At 37.9% G+C, this 16,679-nt stretch overlaps 1 protein-coding gene across 6 annotated transcripts in view; it reads right to left on the bottom strand.

The window, feature by feature from the left end:
- Nucleotides 1–2,072: 2,072 nt before the first annotated feature.
- EVI5 (ecotropic viral integration site 5) overlaps nt 2,073–16,679 on the bottom strand; it is a 245,418-nt gene continuing 230,811 nt past the window's right edge. For all 6 annotated transcript variants that reach the window (XM_055403208.2, XM_055403206.2, XM_055403207.2 and 3 more), the window contains one exon: nt 2,073–6,263. In XM_055403208.2, coding sequence (XP_055259183.1) covers nt 5,952–6,263 — 312 coding nt within the window. In that variant the 3' untranslated portion in view covers nt 2,073–5,951. The remainder of the gene's footprint in view (nt 6,264–16,679) is intronic.

A 16,679-nucleotide genomic window follows, 5' to 3' on the forward strand; every position in this document is an offset into this window, starting at 1 on the left:
TAGCAACTGTGGCACACAGGCTTAGTTGTTCTGTGGCATGTGGAATCTTCCCAGCCCAGGGATCAAACTGGTGTCCCCTGCACTGGCAGGTGGATTCTTATCCCCTGCACCACCAGGGAAGTCCCTATGTAAACCATTTTTAAGTGTACAATTTAGTAACATTAAATACATGTAGTGTTGTGCAACTATCACTACTATTCATTTCCAGCACTTTCTCATCATCCCAAACAGATCTGTATCCATTAAACAGGAACTCCCCTTTCCCCCATCCCATGGTTGATGTCTACACATTAGACATGTTGGCCAAGTACAGAAATACTTGTATATATGTCTATAAATCTGCTATTCTAGGTACTTTGGATTAGTGGAAATACACTATGTGTCTGGCTTATTTCACTTAGAATTTTTCAAGGTTCATCCATATTGTAGCATGTATGAGAATTCCATTCCTAGGATTTTCCCTGGTGGTCCAGTGGTTAGGTGCTTTCACTGCTGGGGCCCAGGTTCAATTCCTAGGTGGGGAACTAAGATCCAGCAAGTCACAAGGTATGGCATTAAAAAAAAAAAATTCATTCCTTATTATAGTTGAATACCTATGGACAGGGAGGCCTGGCGTGCTGTGGTTCATGGGGTCGCAGAGAGTCGGACACGACTGAGCGACTGAACTGAACTGAACTGAACTGAAACCTAATGTGTGTATACCACATTTTATTTACCCACTCATCTGCTGGCATTTGTCATTTCTACCTTCTTGCTATTGTGAAAATGATGTTATAAACACTGTTGTACAAGTATGTTTGAGGCCTTATTTTGAGTATTTATCTAGAAGTGGAATTACTGGATCATAGTCAGACATGACTGAGCGACTTCACTTTCACTTTTCACTTTTATGCATTGGAGAAGGAAATGGCAACCTACTCCAGTGTTCTTGCCTGGAGAATCCCAGAGACGGGGGAGCCTGATGGGCTGCCGTCTATGGGGTCGCACAGAGTCGGACACGACTGAAGCGACTTAGCAGCAGCAGTAGCAGCAGCAGCAGCATGGTAAGTCTATGTTTAGCTTTTCTGAGGAACCGACAAAACTTTCCCGCAATGGTTGCACCATTTTACATTTCCAGCAGCAATGGACAAGCGTTCCAATTTTCCCATACCAACACTTGTTAGTGTGTGTCTTAATAGCCGTCCTAAGTGTGAAGAGACACCTCACTGTGGTTCAGGTTTTACTTTTCTCACTGGCTACTAGAAACAGTCAAATTTGTTACCCATCTTCAATGGGTGCATATATTTTTAGTTTTGGTCCTAGTGGCTTTTTGTTTTCTGACTCACTTCTAAATATACACCGGAGATTTTCAACCGAGGTGATTTTCATTCTCAGTCCTCCCAGCTTTTGGCAACTGGAGACATTTTAGGTTATCATGACTGAAGGAGGGGGAACTATTGGCACTTAGTGCATAGATCTTAGGGGTGCTGATAAACATCCGACGAGGTACTGGACAGCCACTTGCAGCAACTTGGCCCCGACTGTCAACAGTGCCAAGGTAAGAAGCCCTGGATTATAATTATCCTGTCATAGTTCAGGTACCCTGTGATGTGCCTTAAATCCTTTTGGGAATAAAGCAGCATATACAATGAACTACTGCTTCTGAATTAAATGACATTAACATTGTAATGATGCAGAAGGCATAAATTTCTTTTTACAATTACGTGTGTATATATATTCAAATTATATATTTAAATATATTTATTGAATCAGTTACTAATCAAATAATCTAAAACACAGTGTGAGATAAAAATACTGCCATTAAAATCTTCAAAAAATAACAATGTTTCTGAAGGAAATAACAAATCCTGGTATTTCAGGCCTTTCATTATTGAAAAATATATACCAGGCTCTCTGTTTGGCACTAGTTATACATGGGTAGACTAGGTGGATATGGTCCCTATACCCAGAGAACCCATGGCTCACTCATTAATACCTGATGTTAGGCTATTCCTTTCCAGACAGACCTTTGATGCCTACTCCCTTTTCAGTTGAATAGTTTAAGGAAACAGAAATAGTTAAGGAAACAGAAATTATAAAATGGAAAACTTTAATTGTTTAAAGCAAAGGCACAAGTAAACATTTCAGGTTATCATACAATGTTACAATAAGAAATTCCAAAAGTAAAATAAAATACATTATAATTTTGCATCTCTACAGTATATTTAATGTATTATTTCATCTTCTCTTCTTTGGAATGAAAAGAAGTTACAGGCGGATCAATGGATGTAATGTAAAAACTTGGATTATAAATAGCATTAACTCCATTTTTAATCAGAAAATTTAATTTCAGTATAATGAATTAAATTAAAATTAACTAAAAAACTTATTGTTTCATTAATGACAGAGCAGCAATAACTTTCAGGCTAAAGTTCATTGTTTTAACAAAGTAAATCACTGATTTAATGAAATGTTAGCTGTTGATGCCTGGTACTTATACAAAAATCAAGCTGGCCATGAAAGGGCTTTATTAAAACACAATTCATATACTCATTTTACTTTAAATCTGAACACTATAGTGCATTATGTAAAGAAAAAGAAGCATGAGGAACCATGTCATTTCTAATGATGTCAGAAGTAAAATACTTATAAAGGGCTAGACCTTGCTTTCAATCAAAGGCACTATCTGGAGAGTAACAAGCTGCATTCAGAGCTAAGTTTTTTTTCCTTCCCCAAATAGCCAGCCAGTTAGTTGGGACTTGATGTCTCAGTTAGTCATCAAACACTGAATGCTTAGTACCTATCAACAAAAAGGCTAGAAATCATGTAGTTGTATCTTTGACATATTTTTCCAGGAAGAAAATTTTTTTCCACTAATTTTTTAATAGGCTATTGAAATATTTTCTTGGTCTGTAAGGTCTCTGTTTAATCACCTCAATGTAATTTCTGCTTTATTCAAGTGACTTGTAACCTCTTCTCAGCATTTCAACCCAGGATGACAATGACACCAGAAATAAACTATTCTAAGGGAGCAAGTTATCCTATTACATCCTAAAGGCCAGGAAGATTTCAAACCCTTCTAAGAAGTATCTGAATCAAAGATCTTGAAAGAAAAGATTGTTGTTTCTAGTTTTTCATTATTCAAATTACAAGAGTCCCAACAGTTTAAGGTTTACTTAACAACTAATTCCTAACCAGAAACAGTACTTAGGAAACTCTCTAAGGATATCTTTCAAAGTTTAGAATTGAAACATGATTCTAAAAGGATGTTCATACTTTTAAAGTCAAATTATAACAATGACTCAATGAAGCATACCCTAAAGGTCAATGATACATGCTTTAGAGAAGGGTGCCAAGATTCTGGAATTCTTACCTTTTTTTCTCCATTTCCAAAGAAGGCACAGATATCCTTCTGAATTTTCTATGGCTTCAAACACTTCATAATCTAAAATAGCTGGCACCCTCTCCATTTTTAATAGTTTTAAGTATAGGATCCACCTGGAAATTTTAGGTCCAAACCATTAGCTCAATAGCAAAAGCAAATCTACTTGAGACAAACTGAAGAGGTAAACCTACATGTTAGAGTATCTAAATTAAAATCAGCAAACTTTCTCTAAAGTGACAGACAGTAGATATTTTAAGCTAAAGCGTCTGCCTGCAATGCAGGAGACGGGTTTGATCCCTGGGTGGGGAAGATCCCCTGGAGAAGGAAATGGCAACCCACTCCAGTACTCTTGCCTGGAAAACCCCATGGACGGAGGAGCCTGGTGGGCTGCAGTCCACGGGGTCGGAGAGTCAGACACGACTTCACTTTCACTTTTACTCTGCTATTGTAGCACAAAAGCAGTAACAGACAAAATGCAAACGAAGAAGCATGGGTATGCTCTAATAAAACTTTATTGACATTGAAATTTGAAGGCCATATGATTTTCATGTGATTTTTTTTCCCCCTCAACTCTTTAAAAATATAAAAATCACTCTTAGATTGTGGGTCATGTAAAAATAGGCTGTTGGCTGGAACTAGCTTATGGGCTGAACCAGTCAGATTTCTTGATGTGGGGGTCAAAGCTATCATGTGGCCATAAATCATCTCACTTCACTTGGGCATCAACAGCCTCAAGAATGACAGCAATGAACCCAAAAAGAGAATCCCAAAGGCTCCAGTCAGACAATTCTAGTAGTACCTACATTCATAAGCTTTATGCAGCTTATGAATGTTGATACTCACATATCTATACATATGTATCTCTGCAATATATCCAGGAAACAGTTTAAATCAAATTTATTTAAATCACATTAACTGCCAGAAAAGCAGGGAATTGATAAATTCATTCCCTTTCAAATGCTTTGGTGTCAGAGCGATCTGGATTAAAACTTTAGCTCTGATATTTACTAACTTGTGGCCACAGGTAAATTACTTAAACACTAGAATTTAGCCTGGAGTTATGGACACAGGAGGCATGTTTTCAATCTTGTCTCTCAAGAGCTTGCTTACAAAGGGCTTGCTGGGAAAGCCTTGCTTACAATGTACCATAAGGCTTACCTCCTTGTTTTTAGAAAACTATTTTTGTCTCTTCTATTCCATTTTATCATGTAATTTTTTTCTGCATGTAACATATTGTACAAAATTTACCTCTGTATTTACTGAATTCTGCCTTCCTCTTATTCTTGAGGATTATTTTCTTTTCATAAGCTGCTGAGGAAAATTAGAGTAGAAAGCATCCAGCCAACACATTTCTGGAGTCTTTCCATAGTGGAAATGTAGTTTGGGTGTTTCCTCTAATTTATCAATGACAGGCATCAGTTTTCTAGGGAAAAAAAAATCTAAATGATAAAGAACTGGTAGGAACAGATTCTTATGGCTTGCTTCATCTATAGATCAGTAACTAGAGAATCTGAAGATAACATTCATAGATTATTTGCAGATATAATTGCTGTGCATTGTGGACCTCAGTCCATTGCTTAAATTATATTAAGTACAATATTAGCACTAAGTGATGCCTGCTATAACCTCTCTAATCAAGAAAAATTTAGTAGTTACATACACATGAAGTAAAAGATTTCACCAATAGTGTCTTTGAATAAGCATCAGTTATGAATCTGCTAGTGTTGAATGCTAAGCAAAATACTAAAGCTATTGCAATATTAGTGTTTGGTTTTATTTTCAATTTTCTTTAACCTATTATTTACAGAGGTCCAGATATAATGCTGAAGGCAGTCATTTTTCAACAAGTACATTCTCCATATAAAATGTTCAATGTTGGGTGGTACAGATTTGTAAATATGTACAAAACCCCAATATATTTGCAGCTAACTAGTACTCTGGTAGGCAACACATGGAAGCATCATATGCACATAAAAATTTGAAATTAAAACAAAACTTAAAATTCTTAAGACAACCATTAACTTGTGTTTATAAAATTATGCAAAAAAAGGCTTTGTGTTTGGGAATTTTCAATGGCCCACTAATAAAGCAGTAATTTTAGTTGAAAAAAAAAAAGAAGTTTCCAAACACAACATACCAAGATAACTCAGATGTATGTCTTGGTTAAATGTGTGTAGACAGCTGCTCTGAAAACAAATTGATAAATATAAATATACAATTTGTTCACTGAGCATAAAATATTGCACGAGAATAGCTTTGTCTAAAGAAAATTCAATTTTCCATAGTTCTGAACTTCAAAATGGTTCCCCACATATAGATATAATTGCATTTTCTAAACAAGAAATGTTAATATTTAGTAATACTGTTAGAACCTCGCTTTTCCCATTAACCATATTCCATTCTACTTTATGGCAATGGTAAGTCAGTGGTGAAGATTTGGCAAAGATAAAAAGGCAGATAAGACTGTAAAATATATATTTATATATATATACACACATATACATATGAAACAGATATGTTCCAAAAACCCTTAGTCATGATAACTGATCCCTTAAAAAAAAATCCACAGTCTAGGTCACAGTGATGGTCAGACAGTGGTTGAGTACGATGCTCTTCTCAGGGGCTGCTCCTTTTGAGCCACTTGACTGCCCTCTCTGGTCTCCAGCACACTGTCTTCTGCTTCGCTTTCACTACCATCTGCCATAGTAGGGTCCAAAGACATTGGACCAGATTTTCTGTGCAAAGGGAAACCAATGCCACTTTCCTGTAAGGAATTATCTATAAACTCTTCATCAGAGGAATGGAATGATTCATCATCTCCTATTAAATGGTTGACGATGTGGATTCCATCAAAAGGGGGTTGGCTGGAGAAACCTCTCTGGCCTTTTAGGCACCTGAGCTGTCAAAACAAAAAATTCAAGTTAATATACTCAACTTGGGGAAATACACACACTCCAAGAAAGCAAACATTTCATATTTAAGCAAGAAGATACCTTGACCTTTTTTCAATTTATGGATATAAATAGTAACTACCAATTTTTTAGTGACTCTTAAATGTCATGCAATGGGCACATAGTTTATTTTCAGTTAAATCATCCCAACAATCCTATGTGGTTGATTTTACTGTCTTCATTTTAGAGATTAGGAAATAAGAGACTCAGGTAGTATAGCTTGCTGAGGACACACAGCTAATAGTCAAGTTCGGATTCAAACTGAACCCTGCTATACTAGAAATAACATAAACCCCATGTATCCATCATTAATTTCAACATCTATCACATCATGGACAATCTTGTTACAATATACTGCTCATGTTCCTGATTATTTTGAGGTAAATCTCATCCTATCAATTCACCTGTAAATATTTCAATGTACGTCCATAGAAGAAATGAACTTAATAAAGGCAATACTCTGAACTATCACACACCCTGTCTTAGAGCATGTCTCCATAATTTTGTGAATGATGATGATAATGGTTTATAAATCAAAAACATCTGCTGAGTCTCCATCCTGTTAAAACAGCCTAAAGACCACCAAACCACTATCACTCAGTGAGAGCAGAGATACTTTCTTCCCACCATAATATGTTCTTCTGTGTAGAGGGAACGTATAATATTTTTGTCTTCTCTCCCCTATTCTCCCAAGGGAGAAAGAATGACTTCTATCACTAAGGGGTAGGGAAGAGGAATGGCACGTACTGCTCAGCTCTTTTTCCTCTCTTTCCATTTTTGGGAACCAGGTTCTGCTTCTCCATCCCTGGAGTCTTACAGGGCCATACCCTTGTGGGGGAAGGGCTATGGAGATCAAATGCTACCTATTACTGGGTGGGCAAGTCAGACAAACTCTAAAGTTCAATACTGAAAAACCTACTGTTATCACACATCAAAAGCTACATTCTCCCAAACCAGTTTTAACAGTATTGAGAGTGATTTTCTTTTCATCATCTGTCCCTTCTTTGCCTCAGTTCCTTCAAATTCCCAACCCCCCCTCCATAGATACTATCATGTCTACTACCATACAATTAAGACATCAGCCTATTTTCAAGAATTTGTTCAAAAACATAAAATTTAATCTTGATATTATCACTTAATTTCTCTCATTCATAATAAATTTTCTCCTATAAGTTTTTTTTAATCTAAAATAATAAAAACAAATAACTACCCAAATCTACTTTGACTATCAAGAGTTTGCTAAAAATACACTTCATATCTCTTGTCCTTATCAGTATTATTAACCTGCAATTTTTGTTCTTTAGGGACAAATTCCTGGTCACCAACTATCTTTCAAATCTTGAGATAAAGGCAATGTGAAATATTCAGGAAATATTACATATACTTTCAAAACTAACGGTTCTGAGAGTAAAGACATTACAGCTTTGCCATAACACCTCCTAGCTTTCCTGATAGACATCCGGGAAGAAGTGAAGAAACCCTAGTAAATCTCTGTTGGTATGTGACAATGGGAAATAAGAAGGATGCTGGGGCTCAACACAGTGATGTCTACCTCAGGGAAAGCGTCAGACATTAAGAAATTCCTGTGCCCTAGGCTAAGAGAACATCACCGTGAGTTACTATGTAACTGAAGTAAAACCTTCCTCTTTGGCACAGCAGAAGGGAGATAAACTCCGAGTTGAATCTCCAGGGAAAGGGCATAGAGCACCACAAAGACCTCCGCGTGGTTGTGATACCCACTGCATTACTACAACTGCCATGCTCTGATGCAACATCCTATCACCGAATTGCAACACATGACTTATAGCTCCGAATACAAAATTAAGTCAGTTAATCTCTTCCTTTCTCTTGTCCCCAGACCCTTTTGAAGAAATAATATAGAGCGTGTGTCCTTCTTCTTCCTGGCCATAAAGGAGGATTGTGGCAGAGGAACTACAACTTCCCAACTGTTGGGAAAGCTGTAGCTTTTCTTTGTTCTAACAAAATTTACTGCAATTAAAACATGGCAGCCTCATATCAAATGTAATCATTGACCTCAAATATTATATGAAATAAAACTACAGATAGAAAGGTCATTTCAACATCAGAGATGCAATTTAAAAAATGCTTCCTTATTTGATAATTGCTAAAATGCCTCTTGATGAAAGTGAAAGAGGAGAGTGAAAAGGTTGGCTTGAAGCTCAACATTCAGAAAACAAAGATCATGGCATCTGGTCCCATCACTTCATGGGAAATAGATGGGGAAACAGTGGAAACAGTGGCAGACTTTATTTTTTTGGGCTCCAAAATCACTGCGGATGCTGATTGCAGCCATGAAATTAAAAGACGCTTACTCCTTGGAAGGAAAGTTATGACCAACCTAGATAGTATATTAAAAAGCAGAGACATTACTTTGCCAACAAAGGTCCGTCTAGTCAAGGCTATGGTTTTTCCAGTGGTCATGTATGGATGTGAGAGTTGGACTGTGAAGAAAGCTGATGGCTGAAGAATTGATGCTTCTGAACTGTGGTGCTGGAGAAGACTCTTGAGAGTCCCTTGGACTGCAAGGAGATCCAACCAGTCCATTCTCAAGGAGATCAATCCTGGGTATTCATTGGAAGGACTGATGCTAAAGCTGAAACTGCAATACTTTGGCCACCTCATGCGACGAGTTGACTCACTGGAAAAGACTCTGATGCTGGGAGGGATTGGGGGCGGGAAGAGAAGGGAATGACAGAGAATGAGATGGCTGGATGGCAACACCGACTCAATGGACATGAGTTTGAGTGAACTCCTGGAGTTGGTGATGGACAGGGAGGACTGGCATGTTGTGATTCATGGGGTCGCAAAATGTCAGACACGACTGAGCTACTGAACTGAATTGAATATAGAATAGCAAAGGCATAGAGAAAGTTTTTGATGGAGAGAAGAAAAATCTGAAGGTAAGGGACTATTTGATAAAACTGAAGCTATCTAGTTATTTCCTGGACCGAGGAGTGTGCATATTGGTTCTGAGAGGGTAGAGGCCTATGCAGGCCCTGAAAGTAAACATCTGGGCAAGGAATTCCAGGGAGTACCCAGAGTATGGTCTCAAATGGGTTAGACTTCAAGGTGGCTCAGATGGTCAAGAATCTACCTGCAATGCAGGAGACCTGGGTTTGATCCCTGGGTCAGGAAGATCCGCTGAAGAAGGGAATGGCAACCTACTCCAGTAATCTTGCCTGGAGAATTCCATGGACAGAGGAGCCTCCCAAAAAGCTGGACATGACTGAGCAACTAATACCTCCACTTTCACGGATGTCCTCTGGGACTCCACATCCTCTGAAAAGGAGTCTGCCTGTGAGAAGCCCAGAGCTGGCCTTCTAAAGTGCCATTTTTGCTGTCTGTGTTTAAGAACTGTACTGCTCACTCTTTTTACTAGACTTCTAGGAACTAATTATATTTAAAAAACAACAAAAAACCAGACAAGTAACCTTCCCAACCCAACCCCGCTACAAAAACTTTCAAGGATAATATCGGTCACAAATTTAGGTTCAGTTCAGTTCAGTTCAGTCGCTCAGTCATGTCCGACTCTTTGCGACCCCATGAATCACAGCACGCCAGGCCTCCCTGCCCATCACCAACTCCCTGAGTTCACTCAAACTCATGTCCACAGAGTTGGTGATGCCATCCAGCCATCTCATTCTCTGTTGTCCCCTTCTCCTCCCGCCCCCAACCTTTCCCAGCATCAGAGTCTTTTCCAGTGAGTCAACTCGTCGCATGAGGTGGCCAAAGTATTGCAGTTTCAGCCTCAGCAAAATTTAGATTAGCATATCTCAAAATATGGCCCACTGATCATCAGCATCAGAATAACCGAGGATGCCTATGAAAAATGTAGAATCACTCCCCAGATTTAATGAACCCAAATCCAGAGCGTGAAAACCCAGAATTCATATATTTTAAAAGCACTTCAGGAGATGGTGATATGCTCAGTTTGAGGATCACTGCAGTATATCCTCTGTTCAAACCAAATGAGGCTGACTCAGAAAGGAGTTGATTTACCCAAAACAGAACTATCATTTATTCAGGACAAAAGTGCTGCTGAACTATGAACATCTATCTGCCTGTGTGTGTGTCTGGTATATATAAATGGACACCATCTTTCAGTAGTACAACCAAGCCGTACTGGGCTGATTCTACCACCTGGTGGTTGAAACAAGGAGTAGTCTATTGAAATATCTTTTCCTGAAACTTTTTCCTGGTGTAAGAGTAGAGTCTAGAAATGTATATGCTAAAAAAAGCTGAATAATTTTGATGTACATTCAAGGGTAAGGACCACCCTTTACACAATATTTCACTTTTTTCTTTGGTTTTGTTTGACATTTTTTTGGGGGGTCAATCACAGGATAAAGAACCTGATAAAAGCTACTGACTCTTGTCTTGAAAAGTACATATAAATTCTTGAGTGTACCTTTTTGAGGCCCACCATCTTCTAATTTTATAAAAACTATAGGTATATCTTCACAATACTAAAAGCAAAGACAAAAACTTTATTTATTTTTTCATTTATTCCTTTTCTTTTTTTTGGGGGGGGGTCCTGTATTACTTTATTATTATTTTTTTTGTAATTAATTTATTTTTTATTGGAGGCAAATTATTTTACAATATTATATTGGTTGGTTTTGCCATACATTGACATGAATTCGCCCTGGGTTTATATAAGTTCCCCCTCCTGAACCCTCCTCCCACCTCCCTCCTCCCTTTATCCTCCCTCTGGGTCATCCCCGCATGCCAGCCCCGAGCATCCTATAACATGCATTTACCCTGAACTAGTGATTCATTTCACATATGGCAACATACGTGTTTCAATGCCATTCTCCCAAATCATCCCACCCTCACCCTCTCCCACAGAGTCCCAAAGACTGTTCTATACATCTGTGTCTCTTTTGCTGTCTCGTATACAGGGTTATCATTTGCATCTTTCTAAATTCCATATATATGCGTTAGTATGCTGTATTGGTGTTTTTCTTTCTGGCTTACTTCACTCTGTATAATAGGCTCCAGTTTCATCCACCTCATCAGAACTGATTCAAATGTGTTCTTTTTAATGGCTGAATAATACTCCATTGTGTATATGTACCAAGCTAACAAACACATGAAAAAATGCTCAACATCCCTCATAATCAGAGAGATGCAAATCAAAACCACAATGAGATACCATTTCACACCTGTCAGAATGGCTGCTATCCAAAAGTCTACATGCAATAAATGCTGGAGAGGATGTGGAGAGAAAGGAACCCTTTTACACTGTTGGTGGGAATGCAAACTAGTACAGCCACTATGGAGAACAGTGTGGCGATTCCTCAAAAAACTGGAAATAGAACTGCCATATGATCCAGCAATCGCACTTCTGGGCATACACACCGAGGAAACCATAATTGAAAGAGACACATGTACTCCAATGTTCATTGCAGCACTGTTTATAATAGCCAGGACATGGAAGCAACCTAGATGTCCATCTGCAGACGAATGGACAAGAACTTTAAATTGTGAAATGCCAATAATGCACTCATATCATGGAAAAGAAAAAGTATTATCTTTCTAGGTGAAATTAGACATAGGTTCTAAAGGCAGTGAATGTGCCTCAAAGTACTTCTGAGATTTCACAAAGAAAGAAAGGCACCACGACTCTCTGGAATTGTATGTAAAGGGATCCTTTCTGGGAAATCTTTGAACTCCTCAAAGAAGGAACTCAGTAGGACCATGACACAATGATGGTCTTAGTCAATGCATCCTACCTAGGCATTCAGACCTTCCTGTCAGGTTTTAAAGTTCTTTAGTCTTAAGTCGGAGTAGAGAGTCAAATATTATCAGATATTTAAGGAAAGCATTTAAGAGAAACCATAAAAAAGGCAACAAGAAGTTAAGAGACTATTTGGGGAGAAAAAAACTTAAAAAAAAAAAAGCATTACTCATTGCTTCTGAAGACACTGCATCCATGTAAAAAGAAAAAGTGCTATTCTCAAAAGGGGTCTTATACTAAATTTCTCTGACCTGAAAGATATGAGTTTTGATATGAAAAAGCCTGTCAAGTGTCCAAGACTATGGTTTAAAAGTAAACCTATATCACGGTATATCACAATGAAATTTCAGGACACTGGGAACAAAGAAAAGACAAAGTATCCAGCCCAAACCAACAAATTTTACATAGAAGATTAAGAATCAGCACAGTATTAGACAATAGATTAGTGCCTTCAAAATTCTGAGAAAAAAATTTCTAACCGATATTTTTCTAAATTATCTTAAAAACTTTTTATACCCATACAAACTATCAATTAAATGTGAGGCTAAAGTATGAGTTAAAAGCTTCAAGGACTTAAAATCTGGGGTCAATAATGAGAACCAGAATCAGATAAATCTTTTTTATAGTTTATCTCCCATCATCTGCACCCCCCAGAAAGATAAGTGATATGTTCACAAAATGAAGTACATCAAGAAAGACATGCTTGTATTTTTGATCCAGGAAAAAGGAAGTCTAACGCAGAAGTGAGGCAAAAGGAATCCCTAGGATAACAAAGAAAGTTCCCATGATGACAGCTGTGCAGGAGGCCTCCACCTATACATGATGACACCTCTTTGAAGTAGACCAGCAGGCCAGAGGAAAGATTTCTTCAAGAAGGTGAAATCAGGGACTTTCTGGGTGGTCTAGTGGCTAAGACTCCACACTCCCAATGCAGGGGGCCTAGGTTCGATCCCTGGTCAGGGAACTAGCTCCCCTGTGCCACAACTAAAAGTCTGCATGCTGCAACTAAAGATCCCGCACCCACAACAAAGAGCCTATGTGCCACAACGAAGACCCAGTGCAGCCAAATAAATAAGTAAATAAATAAAAGGAATAAGCTGCAAACCATGCAAAGACAAAGATGAATTTTTAAAACAAAGGTAAAATTAATAGTACACCTAAACTGAAAGAAGAGAACTAACACATAACAGGAGATTTGCACTGTATTAGAGGAGAGTTTGCACTGTATGATAGCAAGGAGATCAAACTAATAAATCCTAAAGAAAATAAACCCTGAATATTCACTGGAAGGAATGATGCTAAAGCTGAAGCTCTGATACTTTGGTCACCTGATGTGAAAAGCCAACTCATTGGAAAAGACCTCGATGCTGGGAAAGATTGAAGGCAAAAGGAGAAGAGGGTAGGAGAGGATGAGATAGTTAGATAGCATCACTGACTCAATGGACATGAACTTGAGCAAACTCTGGGAGATAGTGGAGGACAGGGAAGCCTGGTGTGCTGCAATTCATGGGGTAGCAAAGAGTCAGACATGACATAGCGACTGAACAACAAGAGGAGAGTTAAACATAAGAGAACACACCAATAAAATAAAAAAAACTAAGACAATCATTTGAATAAATGTATGCAGGTAAAATAATCACTGATGCTAAAGCTGAAACTCCAACACTTGGCCACCTCATGCGAAGAGTTGACTCACTGGAAAAGACCCTGATGCTGGGAGGGATTGGGGGCAGGAGGAGAAGGGGTCGACAGAGGATGAGATGGCTGGATGGCATCACTGACTCGATGGACATGAGTCTGAGTGAACTCTGGGAGTTGGTGATGGACAGGGAGGCCTGGCGTGCTGCGATTCATGGGGTCGCAAAGAGTTGGACATGACTGAGTGACTGAACTGAGCTGAACTGAAAATAATCACAAGACACTGTTCCATACAACTGAAAGGCAGTAAAAAGGAATGAAGTACTGATACATGAATGAACCTCAAAAACATTAAGCTGAGTCAAAGTCAAATACAAAAGACAACATATTACGTGATTCCATTTATACCAAGAGTCCAGAACAGGCAAGTCCACAGAGACAAAGCAGACTAGTGGCTGCCTGTGACTAGGGAAGAGGGGAGGAGAAAGACAATGGTTGAAAGTGGGACATGAGGTTTCTTTTTGGGGTGACAGAAATATTCTAAAATTAGATTGTGGTTATTGTCACACAACTCTGTAAATACACTAAAAGCTATTGAATTTTACACTTAAAATGGAAGAACTTTATGATATGTAAGTTATACCTCAATAAATCTGCTTAAAATATTAGTAACTAGAGCCAAAAAACAAACAAATCCTCCCCAAAACATTATTTTTCAAACTTCCCTGATAAGAGTACCTTGGAAACTTGTTAAAAATAAGATTGTCCAGGCCTTTGGTTTCCATTTTGGAGGAGAGGCCTCCAAGGAAACTCAGGAGCTTTATAACACACACACACACACACAAAATATACCTTTTGAAAGAGTGGATCCTTTCCAAATCTTTAAGTAGGATCCTGGTTTCTTCCCAAATGATTGAATCTGTACCAATAATTCTTTCTGGTTAAACAGTATCTCATGGTGTCACACATACTAAAAGTATGCAGGCCAAAGAGAGGTCTTAAGAACTGCGAAGCAGTTTAATATTAGGCCGTTAGAGGTGCTGGGGTTAGAGGAGCAACATGGAGTATCTTAAGTGCCTACTGCTAAGTCAAAGCAGTCAATCTGAAAAAGCTAAATACTGTATAATTCCAACTAATGTAACATTTTGGAAAAGGCAAAATTGTAGCAACAGTTAAGTAGACCAGTGGTTGTCAGAGGGTAAAAGGGAGAGAGAGAAGAATGAATAGGTGGGGCACAGGAGACTGTTAGGCAATGAATTATTCTGTATGACACAGTAATGGCAGTTACAAGTCGTCGTAACTAGTACATCTGTAAAAATCCACAGGATGTACAACACAAAGAGTGCATCCTACTGGAAAAACAGACTTTAGTTACTATGTCAGTATTAGCTTATGTATGACACTAACACAAGATATTCATGGGGTAACTGTGGGAAGGTGCTGACGGGGTTCATCTCTGTACTTTCTGCTCAATTTTCTGTAAACCTCAGACTGTTTTTCCCAAAATAAAGTCTATCAATTAAAAAAAAATGAGATGTTCTGTGATATTTGTCTATGACCATATTTGTCTATAATGTCAGAATTGCTTGAGCAAATTTTGAGAGTATGTCTGTTTTAAGACAATGTTTAGGCTCATGTTCTTTAAAAAATAAAAAAAAAACACAGTGAAGTACACAGATTTTAAGTGTACAGACAAATAAATCTTTACTTATGTACATGCCCATGCAACTACCATCTGGATCAAGATACAGAATGTTTCCAGCACCCTTGGAGGCCCTTGTGTCTTCTCTTATCTGGGTGATTACCCTACATTTTCTTAAAGGTAGCCACTACTCTGACATCTAAAACCACAGAATATTTTGCCTGTTCTCAGACTTAAACAAAGAAACGTATGGCCTATACTCATTTGCGTCTGGCCTGTTACTCAACATTTTGTTTGTGAGATTCATCCATGTTGGCATGTATAGCAGTTGTTCACTCTTTTCAGTGGCATATAGTATTCCACTATGTGAATTTAACTATGTCATAATTTAACTATCCATTCTACTGTTAATGGCTTTGGGTCTGTCTCCAGCCTACTGCATATAAAGCTGCTAGAACATTTTTAAATATGTTTTTTAGTGACTATAAGCACTCACTTCTCTTGAATACACCCAGGAGTATAACTGCTGGGTCACTGTATTATTAAGCTCTAATAAACTGCCAAATCATTTCCCAAAGTATTATAACATAAGCTCTATAAATTTCGCAAGAATACTTTTGCCTTACCTTCTGCCAGATTGATTGTCAAAGCAGATCAATGGTCCTTTATACTGATCATCCTGATTAAATTCATTCTAGGCTCTTATTAGAAAATACGACATTCAGCTGTTCAATCACATTAGCAGAGACATGTGATTCTTGTAATCACATGGTAATATGGTAATTCTTGTAAACTGATGGCATAAGTGTAAATCAGTAAAAGCACTTTTGAAAATGGTTTGGTAGTATTTACTAAAATTGAACACCTATACACCTTATACCGAAAATAACCACAGATTACAGTTTGCTTGGGACAAACTATTTTGATTCTCAAAAGTGCCCTGGTTTGAAGCATAAATAGTAAGTCACTCAGCAATTTCATTCCTAGGTATATGAACAATAGAAGTAAGTATAATATACTGAAAAAACATTTATAATGGGATTTCATAGCAATTTTATTCAGAATAACCCCAAATAGAAATAACAATAGAATGAGTAAATAAGTTATGGTATATTCATATAATTGATACAATACAGTAATGAAAATGAACTTTTACTGCTACATGGAACAACGTGGATAAACCTCACAGTATCAGCAAAAGAAGTGAAGCACAAAATAATTCATTCTGTATGATTCCATTAGTATAAGGTTTAAAACTAGGCAGTAAGTGGAAGAGTGACAAAGAAACCTTTGAAATGCTGGCAAGATTCTAGTTCTTGACCT

Source organism: Moschus berezovskii, chromosome 4 (assembly GCF_049115385.1).
Source record: "Moschus berezovskii isolate FMDL1 chromosome 4, NW_MosBer_1.0, whole genome shotgun sequence".
Lineage (NCBI taxonomy): Eukaryota > Metazoa > Chordata > Mammalia > Artiodactyla > Moschidae > Moschus > Moschus berezovskii.